The sequence below is a fragment of the Lolium perenne genome, chromosome 3 (genome assembly GCF_019359855.2).
Source record: "Lolium perenne isolate Kyuss_39 chromosome 3, Kyuss_2.0, whole genome shotgun sequence".
Classification (NCBI taxonomy): Eukaryota; Viridiplantae; Streptophyta; class Magnoliopsida; order Poales; family Poaceae; genus Lolium; species Lolium perenne.
In genome coordinates, this window is record NC_067246.2 from 251,274,633 (window position 1) to 251,298,326 (window position 23,694).

Sequence of the window (23,694 nt, forward strand, 5' to 3'; positions counted from 1 at the left end):
CACCACCACCACACCCAATGATGCACCCAGACTTCCAACAGTATATGAGATCAATGGAGGAAGATAGGAGGCGTTACCAGGAAAGCCAGAGTAAGAACATGCAAGATTTCTTTACCCATGTCATCAATGATAGGGGTAATGAAGGCAAGGGAGTAACACTATCGGACTTCCAAAATGCAAGACCACTACCATTTACCTCAGCTCCAGAACCAATGGATGCTGAAGATTGGCTTATGGATACGGAAAGGAAGCTGAAGACCGTTGGTTGCAACGATGAGGAGAAGATTAGATACACCACTTATCTGTTGTCAGGACCAGCAGCATCATGGTGGGAGAACCTTGTAGCAGTACACCCTCCAGATAAAGTATTCACCTGGGAGGAGTTCAAGAAGAAGTTTCGGGATGCTCATGTTCCGGACAGCGTGGTGGAGCTGAAGAAGAGGGAGTTTGAAGAACTAAGACAGAATACTGCACCCATTATGCAGTATGTTCGGGATTTCAATAGGTTATCCAGGTATGCACCTGAGGATGTAGATACAGAGGAGAAGAGGAAGAAGCGGTTCATGAAAGGCATGAATCCATACATGAAGATGCAACTGAGGTTGGCACGGACTGCTGAATTCCAGGAACTGATTGACTCGGCAATCACTTTCGAGGATGACTACAGGCAAGTCCAGGAGGACAGGAGGAAGAGGGCTCGTATAGAGCCAAGGAAGTACCCAATCAGTAAACCAATACCTGATCGAAGTTTCAAACCTCGATACCGACCTACTACTGGTAACCAATACAACCGGGGAGGTCAGAGTCAGAACCCAATCAACCAGATCATCTGCAACAATTGTGGCCTAAAGGGTCATTTGCAGAAGGATTGTCAGAAACCCAGAATCATCTGCTATGGTTGTGGGAAGGAAGGACACATCAAGCCGGAGTGTCCAAACAAGTCGTCATGGAGCGGACAGAGCTCTGGAGGACGAGGTGGAAACAACAACAACAACAACCGTAACAACAATAACAACAATAACAACCGCAACTACAACTACAACAACAAGAAGGGAAAGCCTTATGGAAAGCTGAATTGCACATCTTTGGAACAAGCGGAAGAGTCGGATCAAACAGTCTTAGGTACGCTAAGCATTCTTACTCATCCTGGCAAAGTATTATTTGATACTGGAGCAACCACATCATTTCTTGCATTGGAATTTGTGGAAAAATTCGGGCTTAGATGTTCTAAGTTAGAAACCCCTATAACTGTTCTATCCGCGGGGGGAACGATCTTAGTAACCCACGTGAAAGAAGCACAAGTCCTAACCATATGTGACTGTGTGTATTTCGCGGACCTATTCATCATACCCATGAAGGACATATCAGTCATCCTAGGGATGGATTGGTTGACAGAAAATGGAGCGGTGATTAACTGTGGAGACAAAACAGTATCACTTCGCAACTCCATCGGAGGTCGAATAGTGTTCCAAGGAGATAAGTATAGTGAGTTGGAGATCGGATTGGAACTAAATAGCCTGAAGGAAGTGAGAATTGAAGATATTCCTGTAGTGAATGAGTTTAAGGATGTATTTCCTAAGGAACTACCGGGGATGCCACCCGATAGAGAGATAGAATTCACAATTGATCTAATTCCAGGCACAGCACCAATAGCACAACCACCATATAAGATGGGACCAAAGGAGTTAGTGGAACTGAAAGCTCAGATAGATGAACTGGAACAGAAGGGATTCATTCAAGAAAGTGTGTCACCATGGGGTACACCAGTTATTTTTGTGGATAAAAGAGATGGAGGAAAGAGAATGTGTGGAGATTACAGAAATCTGAACAATGTAACTATCAAGAACAAGTATCCTTTACGATCTTTTTGATCAAGTTCAAGGAGCAGGAGTCTTCTCGAAGATAGATTTAAGGTCAGGATACCATCAAATCAAGATCAAGAAGGAAGATGTACCAAAAACAGCATTCGTATCAAGGTATGGACACCATGAATACTTGGTTGTACCATTTGGACTAACAAATGCACCAGCAATTTTCATGAATTTGATGAACAAGATATTCATGAAGTACTTGGACAAGTTTGTGATAGTGTTCATAGATGATATTCTAATCTATTCCAAAGATAAAGAAGAACATGCCAAGCATTTGAAGATAGTTCTGCAAACTTTGAGGGAACATCAGTTATATGCGAAGTTCAGCAAGTGCAAATTTTGGTTAGATAGTGTTGAATTTCTTGGACATGTCATAACTAAAGAAGGCATAGCGGTGAATCCAAGCAAGGTTCAGTCCGTATTGGAATGGAAATCACCTAAAAATGCTAAGGAGATACGAGGATTTCTTGGTATGGCAGGCTACTATCGGAGATTCATAGAGGGATTTTCGAAGATTGCAGGACCAATGACCAAGTTACTCAAGAAAAATACTCCATTTGTGTGGACTGATGAGTGTGAAGCCAGCTTCCAAAGACTCAAGGATAAGTTAACCACGGCACCAGTGTTAGCAGTTCCTGAACCTGGAAAGGATTACACGGTGTATTGTGATGCTTCCAAGAATGGACTTGGATGTGTTCTTATGCAAGATCGGAAAGTAATAGCTTATGGATCAAGACAGTTAAAACCACATGAACACAACTACCCAGTACATGATCTCGAGTTAGCGGCAGTTGTGTATGCTCTGAAGAGTTGGAGACAATTTTTATATGGATCCAAGTGTGAGTTATACACCGATCACAAAAGTTTGAAATATTTCTTCACCCAGAAAGAATTAAACATGAGACAGAAGAGATGGTTAGAGTTGATTAAGGATTACGATCTTAAGATCAACTATACACCAGGCAAGGCTAATGTAGTAGCAGATGCCCTAAGTAGGAAGAGTACGGAGAATCAACCTACGGAATGGGAGATTCCAAAGGAACTTCGAAAAGAGTTAGAAGATGCTCAGATTTTGTTTATTCAAGGTGATGTCAAAGGAAGTATAGCAACCATGAGGATTATGGATGAGATGTACTCAGACTTGAAATATGAGATTATCCGAAAGCAAGCGGATGATTTGTTCATCCAAGAGGAAATCAAGAGGATTGGCGAAGGAAGACCATCGGAATTCCATCTAGTGGATTTTGATTCATTATACTTCCAGAAAAGGATCTGTGTACCAGATGATCCAGAAGTGAAGTCAATCATATTAAAAGAAGCACATGAAACCCCTTATTCCATACATCCGGGAAGTACTAAGATGTATATGGATTTGAAGGAGATGTTCTGGTGGAACAACATGAAAAGAGAAATAGCACAATATGTCTCGGAATGTCATACATGTCAACGAGTAAAGGCAGAGCATCAGAGTCCTGCGGGATTACTCAAACCACTAGAGATACCGGAATGGAAATGGGATGAAATAGGAATGGATTTTGTTACTGGTTTACCAATGACTAGTAAGAGGAAGGATATGATATGGGTAATAGTGGATAGACTTACCAAGAGTGCTCATTTCATAGCTGTAAACACAAAAGATACTGCAGAAAAGCTTGTGGATATATATGTGAAGGAGATTGTTAGCAAGCATGGAGTACCAAAGAAGATAGTCTCAGATAGAGGTTCAATTTTCACATCAGCATTCTGGAAACAACTACAAGAATCTTTGGGATCCAAATTGGATTTCAAAGACTGACATATCATCCACAAACCGGAGGACAAACCGAAAGAACTAATCAGATACTTGAGGACATGCTTAGAGCTTGTGCTCTGAACTTTGGAGGCTCATGGGAGGACCATTTACCTTTAGCAGAGTTCTCATATAACAATAGTTATCAGAGTAGCATCCAGATGGCACCGTACGAAGCGTTGTACGGAAGGAAGTGTAGATCACCAATTTGTTGGTATGAAACCGGAGAGAACAAGGAATTTACACCGGACTACATCAAGGAGAGACAAGACGTCATCGAGGTGATCCGGGATAGACTCAAAATAGCTCAGAGTCGTCAGAAGAGTTACGCCGACTTAAAGAGAAGAGATTGGGAACCGAAAGTGGGAGACATGGTATATTTAAAGGTTAGCCCAATGAAAGGACTTAAGAGGTTCGGAGTGAAAGGAAAGTTAAGTCCTCGATATATAGGGCCATTTAAGATACTCAGTCAGAATCGAGGAACAGCTTTTGAGTTGGAATTACTGGCACAACTAAGTCAAGTTCATAATGTATTTCATGTATCACAACTCAGAAAGTGTTTGAAGGCACCGGATGATCCTATCACCTATGAGGAAATAGAATTGCAATCTGATTTAACTTATGTGGAAAGGCCTGAAAAGATCTTAGAAGTACAATGGAAGAAGTTAAGAAACAGGGCAATCAAATATTGTAAAGTGCAATGGCAACATCATCCTGAGCGAGAAGCTACTTGGGAAACAGAAGAAGAATTAAGGAAGTCTTACCCCGAGATGTTCAGGTACCAATCTTAACTTCGGGACGAAGTTTCTGTTAAGGGGGAGAGGCTGTAATAACCCAGAACATAGGAACAACGAAGGGTAGATTTAGAAATGGGATGTGCATTTCATCGCAAAACGGGGGAAATTTTCGCGCTTTATTGCAACTAAACCTAAGAGGGATCGAGGTTCTCTCTCATTTTGCACTTAGGGTTAGGCAATGTGAGTTAGGGAAATTTCGACATGATCTCTTTTGTATCTTGTTGATTTGGGGAATTGATTTCATTTGACAAGTGTTAATACATTTAACAATAAGCATTGAACAATATAAAAATAGAATTCATAATTTAAAACACAACTTATGAATTCAAACAACTTTGAATTTCAAAGTGAATCATAAATACAATGTTTATTCCAGAATATAAATATTACATAAAGCAAAAGCTCATAAACAAAAACTTGGGCTTTATTGATATCACAACACAGATTACAAAGTCTTTACAATATTCTTGATACAAGAATTAATGAATAATAAACAGAAATGAAAATAAAGATTACAATATTTCTCCTAAACTAAAACCTAGACTAAATGACTTGGAGAATATCTTCTGGTCATGTCCATCTTCAAAACCTGCAAAACAAAGAACCAACACTAGCCAGAATGTTAGTGTTAGTCAAATAATTCAGTTTGGACAGAACCAAGTGACATGCACACTTGTGCTTGTCCAAAACCATGGACAGCACAAGATAAGGGCAGCAGCAGACCAAACCTGAGCACCACCAGGGGCTCAAGTTTCAGCATATGAGAGCACACAGCTCAAGTGTGCTGGACAGCAACAGCAAGGCCATGCATCAGCTTAGTCACCAAGCAAGCCAGGCTTGTGTGTCAATGCTAGGATAAAAGTAGGGTTCATATAAAAGGAGCACAAACCCTAGAATCAGTGACCAGTCGACCAGATAAAGATTCACCAGGTAAGGGTGAAGCAAGAACAAGCTCAGTTCATCCAGTTCTTGAGCAAGAACAGAACCAACACACACAACCACTCAAACCACCAGGGATCATGGTGACCTGAGAAGATCATCCAAGACCTGGAGGTGAAGGGCTGTGACACAAACCCAAGTCTGCATCAACAAAACATTTCTTTCTAGGAGCTGGAACAAGGTTTACCTAGTTCCTGGAAAAGATCCAAGGGATCTAATCCATCATATGCATGAAATAAGCATGGGATGAGCAGATGCTCATATGGGTAGATCATCACTTGGTTTTTACCAAGGATTACTGCCAGTCAAAAGCCACTAAGATAGAAATCATCCAGATACAGATCTTGTGCACAGAAGCTAGAAATCATGCACAGATGCACACACTAGCAAGATCTCATGCACAGATAGCACCAGTAGATGGCCAAGATTAGCAGCTAAGACTACACAGTAAATCCTAAGCATGCAACCATCAGAAACCCTAGATTTCTTCACAGGCAAGCATATTGGCATTCATATTTACTATGATCCCCAAATATGCAAGCAAAGATGAGTAGCCAACAAGATCCAACCAACCATGTGAGCAACCAGTCAGTAGCAAGGCTACTGAGGTCACATCACACTTAGCACCAATTAAGAGAAAGCCAAATAGATCACATCACTATCCAGAAATGGATTCAGACTCTAATTGCTTGTAAAAGAATCATGAACAGCAAACTCATATACAAGCAAGTCATTTAAATCATCACTGCATAAGCAGTTCATCATAATTTAAGTAATACAAGCATGAATTTATCACAGATCCATGCTAAGCATGACAGTAGCATACTGTTAAGCAACACAATTTAATCTATAGCCACTAGAGCAAGTCTAGGTAGCTAAGATGAGCTACAGCACAAGTAAGCAACAGCACAGTGAGGCTTGAGCATCAGCATCACAAAGATAATTGAATCATATAGCCACAGTATTAGCCAGTAAGCAATCACTGACAATCAATTGATCAAATGGATCAATTATAGCAAGCCATGTTACACAGAGAGGTTAGCCAACAAGCAAGGAATGATCCAATGGATCATTGGCTTGCAGAGGTAGCACTGAAGCATATCACAGGCACCACTGGCACACACACAAGTGTCACAGATGCAACACAAGTACACCTAGACAAGCAAGCATGATATACCAGTAAGCACAAGCAAACATAGCATGGCATAGTTAGCTCTTGAGCAAGTACAACAGAGCATGGCAAGTGTAGAGCATGCTAGGAGCAGCAGAGAAGCAAGCACATCATGAACAACAAGCAAAGCAGCATGTGCCAGTACCAGTAAATGGTAATTGGGCCATGAACTTGCAATTAACAGAAGCACAGGCAAATTGCATAGGAATAGCATGGCTTTGTGTGATCACAGGATCACCAGAGAGCAGCATAGCATGAGGAGGAAGAAGAACAGTAGCAAGAGGAGGCGCACAGAAGAGAAGAGGAGATGCAACACTTACTTGCGCCTGGAAGCAGAGGCTAGGGCATGGCGAGGCAGTGCTCGCGCGGCCCTAACAGCTGCAAGTCCAGGGAAGGCGCCGACGTTACGCCGGTGAACCCAGACACGAACCAGCACCACCGTAACAAGCACCTGAGGCGACGGCACGAGTACTGCACGCAGCACCCGCGCCAGGTCAACCCCAGGCGCGTACCATCGTCGGCGAGGATGAGATCTCGCCGGAGTTCGTCGAGGCGATTCTCCACGAGATCCAGATCGGAGGCGATTCGCCAGGAGAGGACGAGAAGGGGAAAACTGCGCGGATAGATCGATAGATCTGCTCGCGACGGTTCAGGATCGGTAGGTGGCTACGGCGGAGGAGCACGGCGATGGCCGGAGCGAGGCGGCGGCCATGGCGGCGACGCCATCGCCACGGGAGTCGCCAGAAGTTAGGGTTAGGTCGAGTGAGTGAGAGTGAGTGAGGTGGGCCGCTTCGGCGCCACCGAACCCAAAAGGGGACCAGCCTTATTGGGCCGTCCCTGGGTTTAAGTTATTGGGCTGGGCCCAATATGGGTCCAGAGGGGTATTTTGGTCTTTTTACATTTAATAAAAGACCAAAACTTTACCAAATTTTAATAAATCATAAACAACTCTAAAAATCCAATAAAAATTGGATTTATGAATGAAAAATAAATCTTAACAAGAATGAAATATGAAATGGAATTTATGAAACAAATTCAAAATTATGAATTTTAAGAATTTAAATAATAACTTGGAATTTAAAAATTATTATTTCCTTGTATTTAAAATTCAAGGAAAAATCTCAAATAAGTTCAAATACTTATTTTCAAACATTTCAAATAAAATTCTACTATTCCAAGTCATTCCTTTTGAAAAAGAGTATTTTTCCCAGAAAAATACTATACTCCTTTTTATTCCAAAAACTATAGAGGTTACTCTATAATTTCAAATTATTTTTGGAATGACTAAGGAAATCATCAAGTAATAATTTTACTTTGAATTGTTGTACCTTGTGTGAATTACAATGATTAATACTTTTAAATCAATTGTAAATTACCGTCAAAGACATAAATCTTAAATACAACCCTAAATTGTAATAACTCATTGGGGTAAAGGGATTCAACATAAAATAATCCATCCATGATTGCATTATTTGGATTTTATAACATTGTCCTTACCGGACAATGATGCTTCTTACAGAACCCGAGGTCCAGGTTCCATCAACTGCATTGAACTGCACTATCTCGCAGTCCACAGGCAAGTTCACCCTTGCTCATGTCAACTTGATTATTTTCTACTACTTTAATGCAAAGCTATATACTTATCATTCCTGCATCGCAAATAAAATATTATTTTCCAACTATGAATATAACTATGTGGCTGGCAATGGAACCATGGTATGTGTTGATATGGTGGAGGTTCCATTGCAATGGGTTATATCACCCTAGGATTAATTACCAATGCCGTCCAATGATTCTAGCGCCGTACAAATCGCGTTAACCATGAGATCTATAATAGCTCTGGGGAAGCCAGTCGTATCTTTTCCCTTCTGCACGCCAACGGATTGGTAGAGCCGGCGGGGTGCTGGAGGCACTGCCGTAGGTTGGGATGGCCTTTTAAATCCCCATCCATTAGTGATGATGGCTCTACGATCTATGAAGGATTGTCCAAAGTGCACCATGAGTAAAGCCGTATTATCGGGGGAAGTCTACTGGAGGTGTACGGGTGGACAAAAGGGTGGGTTTGCAGTCGCGGAGAAGGCGGTGTGGGCTTGGATCTTTATACCTGGCCTCACACCAAAGGAAGTATGAACGGGGGCAAGTCCCTGCGGATGGCAAAAAGGGTGAGATCTCTTGTGGGAAAAGTAACGCACCTCTGCAGAGTGTATCAAATTGTGGCTGTCACTCCTTGTTCCGGGAAGGGAACTGCGAACGCGGCAGGAAAGGAACTCCATGAAGTTCTAGTCAACCTGTGAAGACTGACGGGCATAGTTTTCATAATAAAAGCAACCTTTTGAAGAAATGTTTTCAAAACATGCATTGACCTGCGATTTCCTGATCAATGGTCGTAGCTAGTGCATCAAACACCTTTTTACTCTTTTAGAACTTGCTGAGTACCTCTGTACTCACTTTCTTTCGACACCCTTGCTAGACTGTGATCCGGAAGTGGAGGCTATCAACGATGGAGCACCAGAAGGAAGCTACGAGCTGGTCTACGAAGAACCTGATCTTACCGGCGGAGTGGAAGGCGTAGATTATGGAATAGTCTACGGACCAGATGACACGGAGGTGGAGGAGTAGTGACATACCCTAGCATCATAGAGCCGAGCAACGTAGAACTTACCTAAATAAGTTGTTGAGCTCTTTATATTTGTTATGAGTTGTAATCATACTTAAGTAGTATCTTAGGGTGTTCTCATAGGACCTGTGAGAATACCAACTTGTTAAGACAATGTTTGTAATAAAGTATGGAGTGTTATGACCTGCAATGTTTCTGTTGTACCACTCTGAGGGATATGGCAAATTGTGAAGAAGTCCCTTCGCAAAGATCATATCAACGACTTGTATACTACAACATGCAGTGGTATGCTGGGTCACCGCAGTGAGGTCCACCAGCGGCTTGCCGGAGTCGCGGATGGACAAGGCGATCGCCGCGTCGAGGTCGCCCCTCCAGGTGTCCTTGTCGTTCATGGACGCCAAGAACGCCGCCCACAGACCTGGGCAGTCCTCGGGGTCGTCGCTGCTGGCGATGATCCGCTGCTGCCGCTCGTACTCCGCCAGCAGCGCCGCCTGCAACGCTTCCTCTGGCTCCTCCTTCACCTCCGGTTTCGGGGTGAGGAGGGCGCCGCCGCGCCTCCCTTGCTGCCGCCGGCTGCCGCTGCCGCCATGCCTCGTGTTGACGGGCGTCGCCGGCTCCTCCTTCACCTCCCGTTTGGGGACGGTATACGGCTGTAAGGGTATTTTACCCTTATCCATTATTTTGGTAACAATGACACCGTGCTAAAGTATTTGGCCTAATATGTTTAAAAGGATAATCTCAGGTATTAGGCAATGAGGCATAAATGGTGTATAAAGGAACAAGAAGGCTAAAGGAGACCCCCCACTTCAACAACAATCAAAAAGGGGTCTACAGGAGAAATCCGGTCGGCAGCCCGGTCCAACCGGGCCAGCAACCGGCTAGTCCGGCGTGCTGGCCGGTCAACCGGGCGGCAACCGGGCTCCAAACGAAGAGCCAGCAGATCCGGTTGCCGACCGGTCGGCCGGCCTACAGACCAGGGAGTCCGGCGCCCGGCCCGGTCGACCGGTCGGCAACCGGGCGGCAACCGGCCACCAACCGAAGGAGCTCCAGGACGACGCAAAGGGGATCCGGTCGCTGATCCGGTCCGACCGGCCTCACGACCGGGCGATCCGGTCTGAGGCCCGGTCAACCGGGTTTGTCGAGGAAAAAGCTGAGGTGGCAAGTGACCAACGGCCATATTTCGAAGAACACTATAAATAGGCCTTCTCCTACCTCTGAACAGTTAGGCAACACACTACAAGCTGTTCTTGAGCTCTCTCTCTCTCTTACTCCATTATTAGAAACACCAAAAGCCTCCGATCTCCCTCCTCCTCCACCCAAACTCAAATCCCTCCGGGGAATCACTAGAGGAGGACCCGATCTACTGTTCTACCAAGCCAAATCTCATTCCCCCTTGTATTCATCGAGAAGCTTGCTTCCTAGGGTTCCTTGGAAACCCTAGGTGGGCAAGAGGAGCCCGGAAGCATCCGGGATGTGGATTTGCTCCGGGCAAGATTGTGAAGGTTTGGAGGCTACCTCAAAGTCTACCACAAGTGAGTGAGCTATTCCTTCGTGGGATAGGCTCCGGAGAATAGGGTGAGCCTTCGTGGCGTGGGGAATCCTTCGTGGGACCTCCACCCCTCCAAACGTGACGTACCTTGTTGCAAAGCAAGGGAACATGGGAATACATCCTCGTCTCCGCGTGCTATCGGTTATCTCTAACCGAACTCCTTACTTGTGATTTAACTGCCTGTGAGAGCCTTCGTGCTCGAGTTAGTTGTATCCTCATATAGGTTGCTTCACCTAGTTTGCATTAGGCTCACCTTTATATTCCGCAAAGCCTAATATTGCAAAGAAAGAATTAAAATTTGTAGAAACCTATTCACCCCCCCCCCCCCCTCTAGGTTTACCATCTCTATACTTTCAACGGCGCCGACCGGTAAGACGAGGACGGCGTCGATCGCGCCGATCCTAAGGAAGAAGAGTGCGAGGAGGACGAGTACGTCGTCCTCCTCGGCTGCCATTGAGGAGACGGCGGCGGTGACGACGGTATCTCCAACCTCGGAGCGCCGTTGCGGATGCCGCGGATGACGTTCTCGAGGGTGCGCCCCGGAACGCCCCAGAACAGGGCGCGGCCGTCCTTGTTCCAGCTGTTGGGGCCGCCGACGAGCCCGTCGGTGCTGTGCATCTCGACGTCGTACTTCGCCTTAAAGTACGTCGTCCACCAGGCGTCGTTGCCGTTGGCCGCCCACGTCGGATCCTGCCGCTCGGCGACGGTGAGTTGAGCCCGATGGGCCTTGATGGCGTCCCTCCATTGGTCTGTGCGCGGCTTCGGCGGCGGCGGAACGCCAAAGCCGTTCACGGCCATCTTCCAGCCGCCGCTGCTTGGCAGCCGCATGTTCGGCGGGACTGGATAGCGGGCGTTGTACAGCGCCCACGCCTCCGCCACGGTGAGGCTGCCGCGGCCGAAGCCGTTCGCCGCGGCGATCTTGCGGGAGGACGAGCTCGACATTTTTGGAGTGGCGAGGAGAAGATCTAGGAGGGGGAGGCGGCGGTGACGAGATGGTTTGTGAGCGGTGAGAACTGCAGGGCGTCTTTAAACAGCGGCGGCAGCGGGTGGTTGCACGCAATAACGCCGGCGCGGACGGCCACGCGGCCATGCACGACGAGACGCGTCCCTGCGTCGCCTGGGAAAACAGGGACGCCATTAACGTCGCTTGACCAAAGGTAGGCGACGGGGTTTTAGGCTTCCGAGTCGCTGACGCGCCGGGCCCGCGTCGGTTCGTCTCGCTTTTCCTTGTGTCCGGCGTGCCCGGAGCGTCCCCTGTGGGACGGGGACGGGCTCGGGGCGCCGGACACCGTATGGGGGCGCGCCGGACAAAAATAGGCTTTGGAGGACGCGGCTGGAACGGTTTTTTGTCCGGCGCGCTCCAAATCCCTTTGGGGGACGCTTTGGGGGACGCGGTTGGAGATGCTGTCACCGCCCAAAGACGTGCCACCATTTTCCCCTTTCGAGCTCTCCGTCCATAGTTGTTCGCCAGCCACTGGCTCTTCTCAAGCCGGTAGACCTCTGCTGCCGTCGTCTTCCTCCGTCGTTTGGCCGACATGCCATCGTCTTCCTCCGTCGGATCCAACTGTCAGATCATTGTGAGTACTTTTCAACCCTAGTTAGATCTACACTAAGGCCGCTGGTATGTGTAGGGTTAGAGAGTTCTGGGTTCGATCTACTTGTTCTACTTACTTGTTGCTTCGATCTGTAAGACCTAAAGTAGTTTTCCTTAGTTTGTTGCTTCGATCGGTACTCTTAATGTACTTTTGCTAAGTTTATGCTTTGATCTGTAAGGTCTTGCTTCAATCTATAAGAGTACAGTAGCTTTTCTTAGTTCTTGCTTCGATCTGTAAGCGTCCAGTGCATTCCTAAGATTTCTAGTGGCCATTATTTCGTCGAACACCTGTTTATGCGTTTTTCTAAGCCAAGTTGTCCACGTATAAGTACGATAGTTGGTATGAGGATTGGTTCTACTATGTGTACAACTACTCCTTGTACCAACTATGCATTTATACATGGCAACAGGCACAGAACATTAGTGTCGTCTTATGGTCAATCTTATGCACACAACGTGTTTGGATATTGAATGAAGCTTCCTACCATGCTTACTTGTTTATCATTGTCGCATAATGTTGTCCTGGGAGTTTCTATGTGTGAAAGAAATAGCTTTCTTACCATTGATCTTGAACCCCTGCTACTTTGGTTGCATGTTGTGCCACTCTGATACATCCCGGTTTACTGCCCTATCACAAAGAAGAAGAACATGATATTGCATGCCGCTCTGTCCACCTTTGTGGTGAATCGGGTGCGCGAGTTGGTCACGGAAGAGAAGGTTGGAGTGCAATTCTTCAACAACCATGACCTCAAGGAGATTGTATATACCATTATGAAGTTCACTAGCCGTGAGGTTGGTGTCGCTAAGGTCTACAACCATTTTAGGCACTGAATAGAAAGGTGGGTTCATGTTTGCAGGCTCAAAAAGATGGAGGGGATGCGTTAGATGGAGAAGACATCATTATGGAGGATGATGCATACTATGCGTACACCAAGGTTAATGCGTTGCACCTTCTCGTGTAGTTCATTCACTAAGTCATTTATGATGGATGTTGTTAGCTTGCACATAAGTAAGAACTAATTGACCTCATCGTCGTAGACTCACCCCTAGGGACGCGAAGCTCATCAACAAGCCCGTAGAGAACTATGCTTAGATGAAGAAGATCTACGAAGGCAATGTTCCAGATAATCTTCTCACTCCCGCCGCGGTCCACCGTGCTCTGGGCCAACTCATGGATCACAAGGCTCAGGCGCCCAGGTATCTCGCGATGATCCCTGATGTTAGGATAGTTTGGTTCAACACCTTTTTGTCGAAGTATCATCTGTGAGGAGCGGAGCATTGGATGCGTGTTGTCTTGCTTGTTCCGCTGCGGATGATGAACTGCATTTATGATGTATATTTTGGAGTAGCTAGGGTTGATCTGCACCGATGGCACGTCTGTATATTTGGCGAGGTGGTATTTACGTAACCCATTGGTTGATGAGCTTATGTTGTATCACGAGCTGCTGCTCGTGACCTCGTGGTGCTACTCCACTGCTAGAACTAATATTTGTATGCTAGTCTTGTTGATTATGTGATCTATATGATTTATGATGGTTGTCTTGTTATTTCTATTTCGCCCAACACCTTGTGGGTATATATATGAACTGTAAGCTCACTAAACCGGGTAGGAGGTAATCGTATTCGGCGCACTCGATGTAACTAAACAGCCGTTGCATTTGCTAAAACGATTCATGGACAACAAAATGCGAGGAATTTTGCTTCACAACTAACGTGGAGTCCTCCTGCTCGGCTACCCACCGGAAACCAGAAAAGTGAGTACTAATTCAATTCATGAGCGATTCCGCGTCCTCCAAAATTCCCCTTTGCCGTAACAACGATGTCTGTCCGTCCGCTAGCCGCCGGAGCTTGGTGGCGCATGCCTGCTTGGCCGTGGAGTGGATCGATGGTTTGGCTTTGGCGAGCCACGCTCTCGGAACGCGACGAGTCCCCGCGCTGGCCGGGACAAAGGGCCGGAGAGCGACCGCGGCTAGCGAGCGGCCACTTTCGATCCAGTGGGAGCAAGCAAGTAGGTAGCCCTAGCCCGAGTGGGTTCGTGAATCGTGAGGAATCTGAATTGCTCTTCTTGTCCCGGCCCGGTTTACCTTTCCTGACGGGACATCAGCTGCTTGCCCTTGCGTCTTAGCAGTGAATCCAGTGATGGACGAAGAGTTCTCTGCTTTTGGGTTTGCTCTCCACTGCTCCTTCCACGTCTGATGTCGCCGAGACGACGAAGGATCGCGCGGTGACGGAATAGATAGATACGCTTCCGGTTCCGGTCTGAATCATAATGATGATGGGTTTTGTTCAAGTGGATTGCGTGAGATTGGCTGACTGCGTCATATGTCTTGTAAAATTTACTAGTATACATGTGCACATCATCGCGCGGAAGAGAAACCAGGGCTGGCTGGCTGGCTAATGACGGCAACCAGTGTGATCTGATTGACGACGGGTCGGACGCAGTCAGAACAAGAGGGAAAAATTTCATCGCAGACATCATCTGCGATGAAGCTTCGAGCCAGAAAACAGCTCTGTCTGCCATGCCTCGTGTTTATAGAATGGGTCAAGGAGCACGAACGCGCGAGCATGCTTCTCCCATCCCCATCGCCGCGCGTGCGCGCAAACCGGCAGGCAAACAGGTGGGCCCCTCTCGGTTTCAGCTTCAGCGGAGGAAACAAGGACCAGCTACGATCCTAGGAGACTACAACGTGATAAGAGCATCCCACTCGTTGGCGCTCCCCACGCCCAAATCCGACGAAATTTTCGTCCGGATTGGAGGAAGATTTGGCGTGGGGAGCGCCGAAGTTCCAGTCGTCCCCCCGGCAGGAAACCCCCAACCTCGACCATTTGACATATTTCAAACAAATTTAACATAAAATTTAACAAGTTCGGCGACCAAAAGTACGAAAATTGCTGAGACAAATTCGGCGATAATCAGTACAATGTTTAACAAGTGCTGAAACAAATGAAGCACACAATTTCACAATTTTTCAAACAAATTAAGACAGACTAGTTGGCGTCGGCGTTGGCGTTGCCTCGGAGCCTCCATATGTGCTCCACCAGATCATCTTGCAGCAGCTGATGCATTGTAGAGTCTCGAATCTCCTGGCGCATAGCAAAGAAGGCGGCCCATGATGGAGGCACATGGTGATTAGGCTGTGCAAGAGGATCCTCTCTCTCATATGGTGCTTCTTGCTCAGCCAGAGGAACCGGATGCTTTCGCTCATTTTCAATAATCATATTGTGTAGGCACACACAGCAGTTCATCACCTCCCACATCTGATCTTTGGACCAAGTCATAGCGGGGAACCGGACGACAGCAAATCTCTGCTGGAGGACACCAAATGCACGTTCGACGTCTTTTCGGCAAGCTTCTTGTTTCTTGACAAACTCGCAAAGTTTGGGGGTGCTAGGGTTGGAGATAGTCTTCACAAATGTTGCCCACTTTGGATAGATACCGTCTGCAAGGTAGTATCCTTTGTTGTAGTGCCGACCATTGATCACATAGTCCACCGGGGGAGCATGACCCTCAACAAGCTTGGAAAAGACCGGGGAGCAGTTTAGGACGTTGATGTCATTGTTGGATCCAGGCATACCAAAGAAAGAGTGCCAAATCCAGAGATCATGGGTAGCCACTGCTTCGAGTGTCACAGTGCAGCCTTTTTTGTGACCCTTGTACATTCCCTGCCATGCAAACGGATAGTTCTTCCATTGTCAATGCATGCAGTCAATGCTTCCAAGCATCCCTGGAAAACCCCTAGCTTCATTTGTTGCAAGGATCCTCTAAGTGTCTTCGACAGTGGGTGATCTCAAGTAATAGTCCCCGAACACTGCTATGACGGCCCTGCAGAACCGGTAGAAACAATCAAGGGCGGTGGACTCCGCCATCCGAAGATAGTCATCTGCAGTATCACCGGGAGCTCCATACGCCAGCATCCTCATAGCCACTGTGCACTTCTGCAGTGACGAAAATCCAACCAAACCAGTGCAATCCGCCTTGCATCTGAAGTAGGGATCAAAGTCTCGGATGGCATACACAATTTGCAGAAATAGCTTTCTACTCATCCTGAAACGACGTCGGAAAACACTCTCACCGTGCAATGGATTATCGGCGAAGTAGTCGGCGTACAACATGCAGTAGCCCTCCATTCGCTGTCTCGGCTTGCACTTCCGGCGACCTGGTGCCGACCCACCACGTCGACCAGTTGCCAGTCCGGCGTACATGCTTGCCAAGCAACCGAGGATCATCATGTGCTCGTCGTCTTGGGCGGCTGCTGCCATCTCTTCTTGCATAAGCTCGACGAACATCTGCTCCTCCTCTTCGTCCGAGTCCATGGCCGGCGAGGCAAATGGACGAACACCTGACGGGCGTGGTCGAGGCAACCCGAGCCGCGAGCGACGAGGAGCAGGCCAAAGTCGGAAAACAGGCCGGCGGAAGAGCAGCCAGATAGGCCGTCGTCCAAAGACGGCGGAATATAGGCAGGTGGGGAAGGGGGGGCGGCGGAATCTGGGCAACAAGCCGGCGGGGTGGTGCCGGCGGCGAGAAAGATACGAGGGGTGGGGAGATTTTGAGCGACGTGGCGGTGGGGTTCGTGCGTCGAGTCACCGACAGATCGGGCCATTCCCCGCTTTTCACTCGTCCGGAGTCCCCGAGCGCGCCCCGGGGGGCCGGGGATGGCGTGGGCTCGCCGGATGGATGAAGGACCAAATTCGGACGAAAACAAGGAACCGGGGACGCGACTGGGCAGAATTTCGCCGTCCGGATGGGAAAAACGTCGCTCGGGAGCCTCGTCGGGGGACGAGTGGAGTTGCTCTAACAGAATTGGACATTCTGCCGCCCGGAGTCCAAAGATTGTAGACTATCATCTCGACTTCAGATTAAAACTAGTGACTGAATCCGCTGGACTTTACTAGAAGCTGATGGACTGGCAAGGAGAGTTGAATTAGTATTAAGAATAGCTTGGTTTGGTGCAAATGTCATATAAAAAAGGCATTCCCCTATATGCTGTTAGATGTACTGTAAAAGAGTCAGTTTGTGCAGCTTCAGTAGTTTGGTTGGACGTGAACATCTGGTCCGCCGTCGCGGTCACCGCCGGAGAATGGGATCGAACGTTCGGCGAACTAGTAGGACCAGACTGGTGCTCTACTTGGGATGGGAAAATTCTGCCCTGCTTTTTTTGCCTGGCCAAAAAGGGCAGCAAACAGTTCGTCCCCGCCGCGCGCCGGCCGGCTGCGGTCGCTCGAGGGTTCCTTCACAGGGTTTGGATTGAGCGCCAGGGCGAAGGCATTTTCTATTCAGGGAACTATCATGCGGGCATGCGGGATCGTTCGTTTTTGTCTGGTTTGCAAATTATTCGTGCTAGTTGGTACTGTGCGTTTGCATGCGTAGTGCAGCCCTTCTGTTTTGTTCTGCATAGTAGTGTATAATAAGAGTTTCAAATTTGTTTCATGCAGCTAAAGGGGAAAAGGAGACTTGAACAGGTGGAGTAGCTCCCTCCAAATTCGTGTAGCAGCCGGGCATACCACCATTATTGAACAACTTTGCTTACAAGTATTGCTGCACCAGTTTACCGTTATTCAGAAATCAGAACAATCAGTAACCAGACTACAGTTCTCTTTCTTTTTGTTTTGCTTCTGATGGATCTCGTTGATGATGCTAGTACTGGAAGAGTCTTCAGCTGATATTCTCCACTAGGCAATCTGGACTTTCTGACAGTATATAGATCATAGGACAAATGATAGTGCGTCTTAAAATGGATCCTCGCATTACCTGATGTTGTGATCCTCGCAATGAAGTCGATCTCGAACCCAAAAGAAGTTTCCATTAAGATTTGTGGGTTTTACCCTCACAAGGAGGGAACCCTTCCAGAAATTCTCAGTGACCCATAAGGGCCAAAGAGGGGGTTTGGAAATAGTTTTCAACCAGCAATTGACGCGCCTCGGTATAACCTCATTAGCTGCGTCATTGCCCCAAGCGCAAAGATGAATCTACCAGTTCTGGTGCTCCCCTTCTTATACCCTGTCATCGCTCAATCCTTTCCTCCGTAACCGATGTGGTATAATTGATTGATCCATCACGCGCACAGGCAGAGCGACAACCCGTGTTAGTTCAGGCTGGCACGCAATCGGCCCACTGGCGTTGCCCGCTTCCTTTTGTCTGGGCTCTTCGCGTGTAAGCAATAATCGTAGCCCAGAACCCATAACGTGATTTCGAGCTTTATTGACCCAAACGATCCCACGTACGCTTTGAAGGAAACCTTATAAACCGCCTAATGCGGCGTGTATGACTCACGCCGCGCACCCCAGATCGCACCCCTGTTTAAAATTAAAATTTCTGACCTGTTTTCTGTGTTTCGGTTTTTCCTCCGTTTTTTTTTCCTGCTGCTGTTTTCCTGTTAGATTTTTTCTATTTTTCCAAATTTTGGAGTAATATTCAGATTAAAAAATGTTGAAATTTTAAATTGGTTCAGATTTCGAGGTTCATCGGATTTCTTTTTGAGGGGAAAAAAGGTTCAGATTTGAAAATTGTTGAAATTTTGGATATCATTTGGATTTTCGATTTTTGTTCAGGATTTGATTTGTTTGGAAATTGAATTTAACGGATTTTTCTTTTTTCTGATTTTTATCTCCTTCATATTTTGAAATTTGAATAGATTTTGAATTTGTTGGATTTTGAAATTATCCAAACTTTGATTGTGTTCCTACGAAAAAAGCTGCGAACGAAGCCAAATGGGACGGCCCATACGGGGTCGCTTCACGCGGCGCGGATTTACGGCGCCGCATCAAGCGGCGAAAAGAAGCTCCCCTCTTTGAAGCCGATCTAAACTGGGCGGCCATTAGTTCTCAAACAAAAATATAAAAGCATGGCAAAGCACAACACATAGCTTGGGAGTTGAGATGGAACAACTTCCCCTTTGTGACCAGGATCCAATGACTCACACGGCATGCAATAATGTAATTTTCAATTCACTTCGATCCATTATCGTCATTTTAGCTTAAACTTGAACAAGAAACGTGATAATTATTTTTGAATCGGAGGGAGGTCGAAAAACTAGAGCATTCAATCCAATAATCCTTGTTTTGACAAACTATATGCTCTTGTTATTGTAATAGTACCGAAGTTTTAGAACCCCGAGGTGATTTCGATAGGACATGAAGAATGGAAAAAAGATTAATAAGGTGCCCTCCAGCTAGCTAAGTTAAGAGTCCCACTTTCATCACTATTGTCTATTGACACAAGCTGTTTGCAGTGGAAAGTTTCCCAGACGTACTGTCTTTGCATTTGTGTTGTTTATTGGGGGCCAGTGGCAGTATCTCAATTCTAAAAACTGGCATTTAGTTCCGGAAGATCGCTCGTCCAATCACGAAAAGGACGGACTTTGTTTAGCCGACAACCAAAGCATGTATGGGCGATAATGAAACCATACCAAATGCTGCCTGATATCTCTGCATAATATTTCATGCGGAGTTGAGAAAGGCGTGATCATGTACGGAGTAGTACTTCAATTATTCGTCGGTAGATCAGTTGAGTGGACAAAGAAGCGTATCTTGCCGGAGTTGTACGCAGTGTCCCTAGAATGTCTCTGTGTCTCAACCTGGCGGCTAGGCAGGATCGATCGGAACTCTGTAGATTTTCCATGTCTCGTGTTATCTCCATCCAATGGAGATCAGAAACGTTTCAGTTTAGCTTGATGGATGCAAATATGCAATGATATGACAACGATTGTTGCCAATGCGTGTTTTTCTTCTCTGAAAGAAAAGGGCACCTGCTGCTAAGAGGACATACTGCTGCTGATGTTCTCGACAGCTAAACCCATGGTCGCATTCGGCAATTACACTTGTTCTATGCCAAAAATGTCATTGTGCAAGTGCTCAGAAAATTGCAAGTCAAATCGACGTGGAGAAGAACTACTCGACATTTCGATCCCGTCCATCCCTGTAATATCTGGCTAAATATATAAAGGTTGAACTCCCACAGAAAATAGAAGTTAGTTCAAACCAATTTAATTAGGGTAAATTGGTTTTATGCCAATCTCTATTCCACAGATTGCACATATGCCATTACAAAAATTTGACTTGAGGATATGCCACTCTAACTATCCAATACTTTTACTTATGCCATTTTTCTGCAATACATAAATGTATACTGTGTGCTGTACGTAGGATACTGTATACAGACTTTTTTTTTTAACAGAGCTCGGTCAATTTGGAGGCCAACCACCCCGCTCGTGACCCAAATTGTGCCCGCTCGTCCCCAAATTGTGCCTGCTCGTCCCGCCCCCGACGAACCCTAAAGGAAGTGGAGGAGTGGAGGGCGGCAAGGCTGGCCGGCGGCAGTGGAAGGCGCCGCCGAACTCCGCCCGGGAGCCCCGCCGCCGACCTCCGCCTGCGAGCTGCGCCGTCGACCTCCGCCCGCGAGCCCCGCCGCCGACCTCCGCTGCGAGGCTGCGCCGTCGACCTCGCCGGGAGCCGCGCCGCCGACCTCCGCTGCGAGCCGCGCCGCCGACTGCGCCGGGAGCCGCGCCGCCGACCTCCGCCGGCGAGCCGCGCCGCCAACCTGCGCCCCAGAGCCGCGGCCAGCGCTGCTGCTGTGTGGGGCGGCGCCGCTCGTCGTCCCCTGCACTCGCCCAGCCGCACGCCCAGCCGCACGCCCAGCACAGGCCCGCCTCTCGCCCGTGTGCAGGATGAATTCGGCTCCGGACTGCCCTTACGAGTGAGTCAAAATCATCTCTACACCTGTGCTTGAATGTGCACATAGTTTTACATTCTTTAATTTCGTTTTCCCATTGTTTGTAGGCTCGAATTGACGAATACATTTAGCTTAGATATTGTTGTTCAAGGATTTGTGCTCAAAGAACCGACCGGTAGGAAATCATATGTGAAGGGGAAAACAATTAGGTGGAATGTGAACTCACATAATTTCACAATGGATGTGCTCATGGATGGGTTAAGTTCCGAGTTGAGAGTTGGCAGGGATCAGAGTATCACTGTGTGGTATTTTAACATGATAATGGCTCAAGATGTTAAACTAACTCAGTCCGATGATTTTCATCTGATGTTTGATATGTATAGAGCAGAGAGGAGGCTTGCACTTGTTGTTGTTGTCGTTGACAACTCATGTTCTGAAACTTTAGACCCTATGCTTGACAATGATGATTATGTCCCTGAGGCAACAATTCCTGATAATGATGTTCTTCTGCTGGGTCTCCAAGGCTGTCCTCTAACTCCTAGTAAAAATGGAGCATCTTATTCAACCTCGCCACTAAAACAATCTGCTCAAGTGGTTCCATCTACCTCAACTATAGAAACTGATCCATTTGACATAGTTGAGGAGTATGTAGGAGTAGATGATGAGTACATGTATGATGTCCATGTGGATGTCTCAGCAACATGTGTTGATAAGGGCGGCGACGTTCAGGGGCTGCGCACTATTTTTCCACTTGGAAGAACAGCTAATACTTGTTTCTTTGTTGGTAATGTACAGCTGACAGCCCGATTGTAATCTAATAGTATCCTTATAATCATAAAATGTGCAGTAGATTACTGTAAGCTTGAAGCTGAAGGTGCTAACAGCCCAAAGCAGCAACCAGCAAGAACCATTACACCCGTTGCACGCAAACATATGACGCCGTGCAAACAACGTTCCCGACCGAGAAAGGACGAACAATGTGCAGCTAACATACGTTTCAGAACAGCAGGATACCATCAAGCACCGGATGATATTACTACTTGCTAACAACAGGATACGATCAAGCACATGATGCAATTACTTGCTAACAATTTTAGTTTCCAACTTACGTTTGCTTCATTGCAAACCAAAAGAACATCACTGACAATGTCTTGTACTCATGGTCATAGCTGATCTGACACAGAACGAGAACTAAAACAGCAATTAACAGGGACTACCAAATTAGGCTGCTGAGTGGTGACGGCTTGATCCCCATCCCGACCAACCACGGTCTTCAGCGACGAGATCGATCGACGGCCTAGGCGCGCTCCCCGCGGATGCGGCGTGCGAGCTGGATGTCCTTGGGCATGATGGTGACGCGCTTGGCGTGGATGGCGCAGAGGTTGGTGTCCTCGAAGAGGCCGACGAGGTATGCCTCGGCGGCCTCCTGGAGCGCGAGCACGGCGTGGCTCTGGAAGCGCAGGTCGGTCTTGAAGTCCTGCGCGATCTCGCGGACGAGGCGCTGGAAGGGGAGCTTGCGGATGAGCAGCTCCGTGCTCTTCTGGTACTTGCGGATCTCGCGCAGCGCCACCGTCCCGGGCCTGTAGCGGTGCGGCTTCTTCACGCCGCCGGTGGTCGGGGCCGACTTCCTCGCGGCCTGAGACACGATTCAAACCATAAGAACGTTAGGGGAAACCGCAGCGAAAGGCAGCCGGTGGCGGATCGGAACCGAGAGGGGAGGGGGCGGCCGGCGGCGAGGGCGAGACGAACCTTGGTGGCGAGCTGCTTCCGCGGGGCCTTGCCGCCGGTGGACTTGCGGGCGGTCTGCTTGGTACGGGCCATGGCGGTATTCTCTTCTCGATCTGGATTCGAACTGGATGGGGAAAGTCTGAATAGTGGAAGGAGGATGACGAGGTGGGCTGTATTTAAGGCGCGGTTTGGTGGCTGGAGACGCGTGGACGGAGGCGGTTTCCAGTGACAGTTTCGAGGAAAGGTTTCGGGATGGTGGTCCATGGACGGCTAGGATTCGCTTGCAGAAACACGCTATCCGTGTGCTCGAGAATGATTGGTCCAGAGCGTGACGGCCGCGGATCGCTGACGTGCCAGATTATATGGGCTCTGCTTTTTCTTTGAGAGAGTCTCTGGGCTCTGCTTCCTGGTTGCCATGAGTGTGGCTTTGCGCCTTTGGGCCAAAATGCGCGTTAGAGTCGAAATGACAAAATTAGTGCTTTACAGCCCAAATTTCTCCCTAGAAAAAAAAAACTTGAGCCCCCCAACCACTCACGGCCGTGCCCTTGACCTCTCCACTCACGGTCGCAGCCTCGTCGCTGCCTTCCCAACCGGCTCAAGCGGCTGGGTGCCAGGCTGCCAGCCCCTCGCCGCCTCTTCAGCAAATCACGGGGAGCCTCCACCTTCATTTGGTCGGCATGCAACCCTCTCTTGGCCCACGCCCTTCCGGGTGGCTCCGTGCCACGCCATGACTTTTGCAGTAAGCTCACGACAAGGCTGCAGATCGTCAAGGGTTGAGGAATTTACCCCGCCTTCGCAAATCACCAGAAAATGGCCAAGGTTTATCGGAATTGGGGGTGATGCAGCGGAAGTATGTCATATTCTAGCGAGTTTCACGGCTGAAGGGGGTTGGCAGGTTTGAAACTTCCCTCCTGTTAAACATGTGGCCCTTTGCAATGCATGAAAGTTTTGGCTTCTAACTGATAAGATCG

At 47.6% G+C, this 23,694-nt stretch overlaps 1 protein-coding gene and 1 non-coding gene across 2 annotated transcripts; both read right to left on the minus strand.

Annotated features, from left to right (window-relative positions):
* Nucleotides 1-18,142: 18,142 nt before the first annotated feature.
* LOC127346388 (U4 spliceosomal RNA) lies at nt 18,143-18,290 on the minus strand. Its single transcript, XR_007879553.1, has one exon. It is a non-coding gene; the product is annotated as a U4 spliceosomal RNA (small nuclear RNA).
* A 3,760-nt stretch (nt 18,291-22,050) lies between these two features.
* LOC127344714 (histone H3.3) lies at nt 22,051-22,867 on the minus strand. Its single transcript, XM_051371051.2, has 2 exons — nt 22,745-22,867; nt 22,051-22,631 (listed from the first exon to the last, which is right to left on the minus strand). Exons 1-2 carry the CDS (start codon nt 22,814-22,816, stop codon nt 22,293-22,295), a joined length of 411 nt encoding a protein of 136 aa, XP_051227011.1. The 5' UTR covers nt 22,817-22,867; the 3' UTR covers nt 22,051-22,292.
* Nucleotides 22,868-23,694: the final 827 nt, after the last annotated feature.

Excerpts from the sequence above, each read along its gene's own strand:
- LOC127344714 (XM_051371051.2), bottom strand. The coding sequence starts at position 22,816 with ATGGCCCGTACCAAGCAGACCGCCCGCAAGTCCACCGGCGGCAAGGCC. Across the intron at positions 22,632-22,744 it reads GGAAGCAGCTCGCCACCAAG|GCCGCGAGGAAGTCGGCCCC; the intron begins GTTCGTCTCGCC and ends ATCGTGTCTCAG.